Consider the following 4,444-nt stretch of genomic DNA (forward strand, 5'->3'; position numbering starts at 1 on the left):
CATCACCATTAAAGAACAACCAGTCATGTTGATTTTTTTGCGTAGCTTTCCCTAAGTTCTTAAAGGGATGTGTTACTTTCTTGAAATATTTATACTCACCTGTTTCGCTGAAGCTAATGTAAATGGAATAATGGGAGGTTATACCAGAGTTCTTCATGCATCGCAAAAATATTTGGGATTTATTTTGAGGGGAGCCACCACTACGTAATATTTTTTTCAGACATACTTGACGCAGGTTGGCACATTGGGAGGATCAGCAATGCTCGACGCATTTCAACTCACGTGACACGCTCGTAGTTAAAGCTAAGGAAATTGCAGGATCGCAAAGGCGTATCCACTGCGCCGAAAATTTTCGCCTAGGGTGGCATTACTTTTGTTTCAAAGGCCCGCGCATGCGCCTTTACCGAAACACTGCTGTCACCATTGAAGTAGCTTGCCACCGGGATGAGCATCGACGTTTGTGAAAAAATCTATGATCATCTGACGGAAATCTATTGTTCTCTGACTCTCGACACAAAATGCTTCATGTTTTATTGCGCGAAAAGGTTAAGTTGCCCGTTTTGCCATATGTTTCCGCATTCAGACAGCTGTTTTGTCTTTGGTATACGTACTATACACGCGACATGTTCCTTTTTTTTACGATTTCGCATCCGAATACGTCCCGCCTCAGAGTGTTGTTTGAAATATTGTGCAACATATCTGACTTTTTGTGAACGGAAGGCTAAGGTCGCCGGTGTATAATATCGTATCCTAGTTTCGAAGGTAATTTCGTTGTGCCAGGACTCGAATGCCCACCGCGCGTAAAATCGCGCCATTCTCATATTTTCTAAGCACCACTGACCACCAATGTGTGACATATTTGTTGGCGTTAGGTGTCACCATACGAACATAAATTCGCGTTTTAGCTTAGTGTGCATCGAGATGCAACTGGCAAGATAAAGTCGGCCGCCTGTGAATTTCATGTCCAACACTTAAATGGTGTTCTTGCCTTTCGAGCTATTGGTGAATTTTGAGAGAAATCGTGCAAGCCTGCCGGCGCACGTGCCATCTGTTCTGAAGATGGCGCAGCGCCTTTTGTTACGCACACAAGAGATACGGCTGGCTAAACAACAGACCCATGGCTGTGGAATCATTTCACTGAAACGCATCCCCATTTCAAGAGAAACACCTCCCTTGTGCCGTTCTTCAGATTTTATTGCCTATGATGATGGTGTCTCGTCGTCAACAGTCTTGATGATCTGCTTGACGACTTGCGTGATGATAATCTTTTCAGTGGCTGGCGGGGCCTCGGTAGTTGGCGATTTGGGCTCTGGGAGAGGGAGCTCGACGCATGCAGCTCGCCACGGAAAGTCGCACACGTTCAGCTCGCGGTTGAAGAGCAGGGGAAGCGGGCATTCTTTGAGTATTGGGACGCCCTGCAATAGTGAGAACAGTGTAGGTTGAGTTCGTATGAAAAAAAGTTTGGCAAAATAATGTTTGCTCAAATTGGGCACCAGCATGACAAATATCGTTAAGTATTTCTGGTTTAATGTACACAGGGCCATCTACAGAAGCCGTGCCAGAGTGCCCGTGGACCGATGTGAGCGACAGAATGTCTTTCAGCTTTTCACAAAGAGTGAACATCGAAGAATGAAGTGATTCCATTGAGAACTGTTTTTTATGCACTGGTACTCAGAATTTCAGTTCAGTCTGTCACTTTTGTGTTTCCATAACATGATTTAGCGCCTTCCCCCTGTTGTTTAGCCATTGAAGCTTTTAGTTTGGATCCAGTTCTTATGCGCCTTTTTTTACCTCAAATACCCGATTTGCAGGCTCTCTATGGGAGGGGTGGCCAAGCACCAAAATTTCAGAACCCCAGAAAATACCTTACTGCAGCATTAACGGAAACTAAAAACACAATGGTTATCAAAAACAATGATAAACGCAAATGTAGCAAGTTGCAAATACGAATTTCAATGTGCATTGAAAAGTGCGCCAAATAAGACTGACAAAACTTGGTAAGTGAAGAGACACGAAAGTTGATAAGCGCAGCAAAGTGTCGGCAAAAGCAGGGAAAGAAAATGCTATACATGCAGGTGACGCAATAAGGTGAAGACTGAGTCAATGGCAGACTTCTAAGGCGCAAATTCAGCGTGAAGAATGAGGCTTGCATGAAGATTATTTGATTAATTTTTCATTGGTGTAAAAAAAGGAATGAAGTTAAGCAGTCGTTCGCGCATGGGGTGGGTAAACCGTTTGTTAGTGGCTGATGCAGGTGGAGAGACGGCTTGCTTGTTTCATAAAAGGATTGCTGGATGGGAGGGTATAACTGGGAGTGGGAAAGTGTGAGCCAAACTTTGAAATCATGCTGTTCACATAACAGATCATACGACTCCTCCTGCCACTGTAAGCATCATAAACGTGAGCATCACCATCTGTTTCTTTTTTTGCCTGGGTGAAAGACTTGTTTATTGATCTCCGTATCTCCTTATGAAGTGTGTGATTACTTCTCCGATTTCTCATGTAACCTATTATAATAGTTAACCAAAGGGCACATTGTTAAAATGTTCTGTCAGAAGCTTGGCGATTATGATCGAAGGGGCAGGGGAGGTAAAATAAAGCTGTTTAATTATGTGACTGAAGTATTAAAATTTCCGAATTGACTCTACATTGGGACCTTGTGAACGTGTTTAAAGAGCCGTTGACATGTTGGCATTGCAACACAGTGGCCAAGAGAGGCGCGGATCGGATCTGCTTGGCTTAATGGGACGTGTGTACCTTTAGTGCTAAAATTAATACTCTAATAAAAAAAAAAGAAATGCATCTATATGTGCCAGTTTGTCACGCTCACAAAGCTAATCTTCACCTGAGCACAGATGTAGTATGTGGAGCAGTCGTAGACGTTAGGGAACATTGTGGCGTTGACTCCCTTGTCGTCCACGATAGGGCAGACCATGGATTCATCAGCGGTGACCGCCGAGACACTGGTCACAACCACGACAAATGCCACAAGAACAGGAACCATCACTTTAGTTAGCATGGCTGGAACTCTAGACGACCTGCAGCAAAAGAGAACGACAATTGAGCCTGGATCTTGAAGGCCCATAGTTTGCGTCAAAAAGAATTATTATATGCACATGGCAGTGTACATTGAAAAAAGAAAACGGGCTGTAAGTTGGCCGTCTACATTATTATGGGCTTTTCTTAGTAGCGAAAGGTGTGGAAGCTTAATATTTTAACTCGAATTAAATTATGAATAATAAAACCAATGAGCTAATAACATCTACGCGCGACGTTATTCGAAATACCTAATACGGACGCGGGAAAAAGGAAAACTGCGCATCAATAGGCGCCAGTGCTGAAACGCCTTGTGTGCAAAGCATGTGTTCAAAGCGAATAGGTATCGAACATGTGCATACAGCACGACATCGTTGCTTCAAATACATCGTTACTCTCATTAGCTTTGGTTACCGCAGCAAGTAGCTTTTTCAGGGCCTAAATCTAGAAACAGTGAACTTCAAAGTACGAAGCTGCGGCCATAGGCTTGTTGTTCCTTGTTAAATTATTTGCGTTTCCTTTGACTAACATTTGCCGCTAATTGTGCAATATACGGGCTTTTAGATTCAACTACTCACCCGTGCACTCATGTCAATCGCGGCTTAAATGACATGGTTTGGTGCAGATAACTTGGAAAGGGCTTTCTAGGGAAGCAGTTATTTCACAATTCGCTTATTCATCATTAGCTGTGAAAGTCCAGGAGTTTCAAATTTTTTATGCATTATAGTACGCTCGTAATCCAAAGCGTCGTATTAAAACGCAATGTTCTCGCATTGTTCCCTTTCAGTTCAATTGTTACGGACTCTGAAGTTTGATGTTCGGTCTAAATGGTGAAAACGGGCTGAAAAAATGGGCGTCCATAGTCCCACCTTTTCAAATTTAAGTGATGACAGAGCTAAAGACGGCTTGAGTAGTTCGTACTCACTTGGTGCTGGTTGCACAGCTGCGTGCGTCTCAAGTGTGTCTCAGTGGGCGACGGCCAGATGTCTTATGTGGTGCGTGCACAATCAGCCGACAAACTGTTTACGAGACCTCGCACTTGATAAGCAGTCCACGCCGCTATTGGTCCACGGATTGTATAATGGCGCCCTCGTTTGGTGTCATGTCCGCAAACTATCGGTTGGTGATAGGCCCAGCCTGCAATGGGGCATTGCGCAAGTACAGTTGCATTTGAGTTTTCCAAGTGCCGGTTGTTTCTCCAATGGGCGAACCCGCCTGGCCGCAATAATTGTTGGTCACGGCAGGTTCAGGCTATTGTGGTGCTTATTTTTTCTTGCGGAAGAAATAAGAGGGTTGTCCGCTGCTGGACAACACTGGCACGTGCTCGCAGTTTGCATAGATAAGCGTATGTAATGACGACACGAGGCGTCAAGGGCAAGTGCGACGATAACACGCTGGCTGCTTTTAG

General features: G+C 44.2%; 1 protein-coding gene across 1 annotated transcript; it reads right to left on the minus strand.

The window, feature by feature from the left end:
- Nucleotides 1–1,173: 1,173 nt before the first annotated feature.
- On the minus strand, nucleotides 1,174–4,050 carry LOC142583320 (uncharacterized). Its single transcript, XM_075693744.1, has 3 exons — nucleotides 3,962–4,050; nucleotides 2,846–3,038; nucleotides 1,174–1,415 (listed from the first exon to the last, which is right to left on the minus strand). Exons 2-3 carry the CDS (start codon nucleotides 3,017–3,019, stop codon nucleotides 1,200–1,202), a joined length of 390 nt encoding a protein of 129 aa, XP_075549859.1. The 5' UTR covers nucleotides 3,020–3,038; nucleotides 3,962–4,050; the 3' UTR covers nucleotides 1,174–1,199.
- Between the last annotated feature and the right edge of the window lie 394 nt (nucleotides 4,051–4,444).

Source organism: Dermacentor variabilis, chromosome 5 (assembly GCF_050947875.1).
Source record: "Dermacentor variabilis isolate Ectoservices chromosome 5, ASM5094787v1, whole genome shotgun sequence".
Taxonomy (NCBI): Eukaryota; Metazoa; Arthropoda; class Arachnida; order Ixodida; family Ixodidae; genus Dermacentor; species Dermacentor variabilis.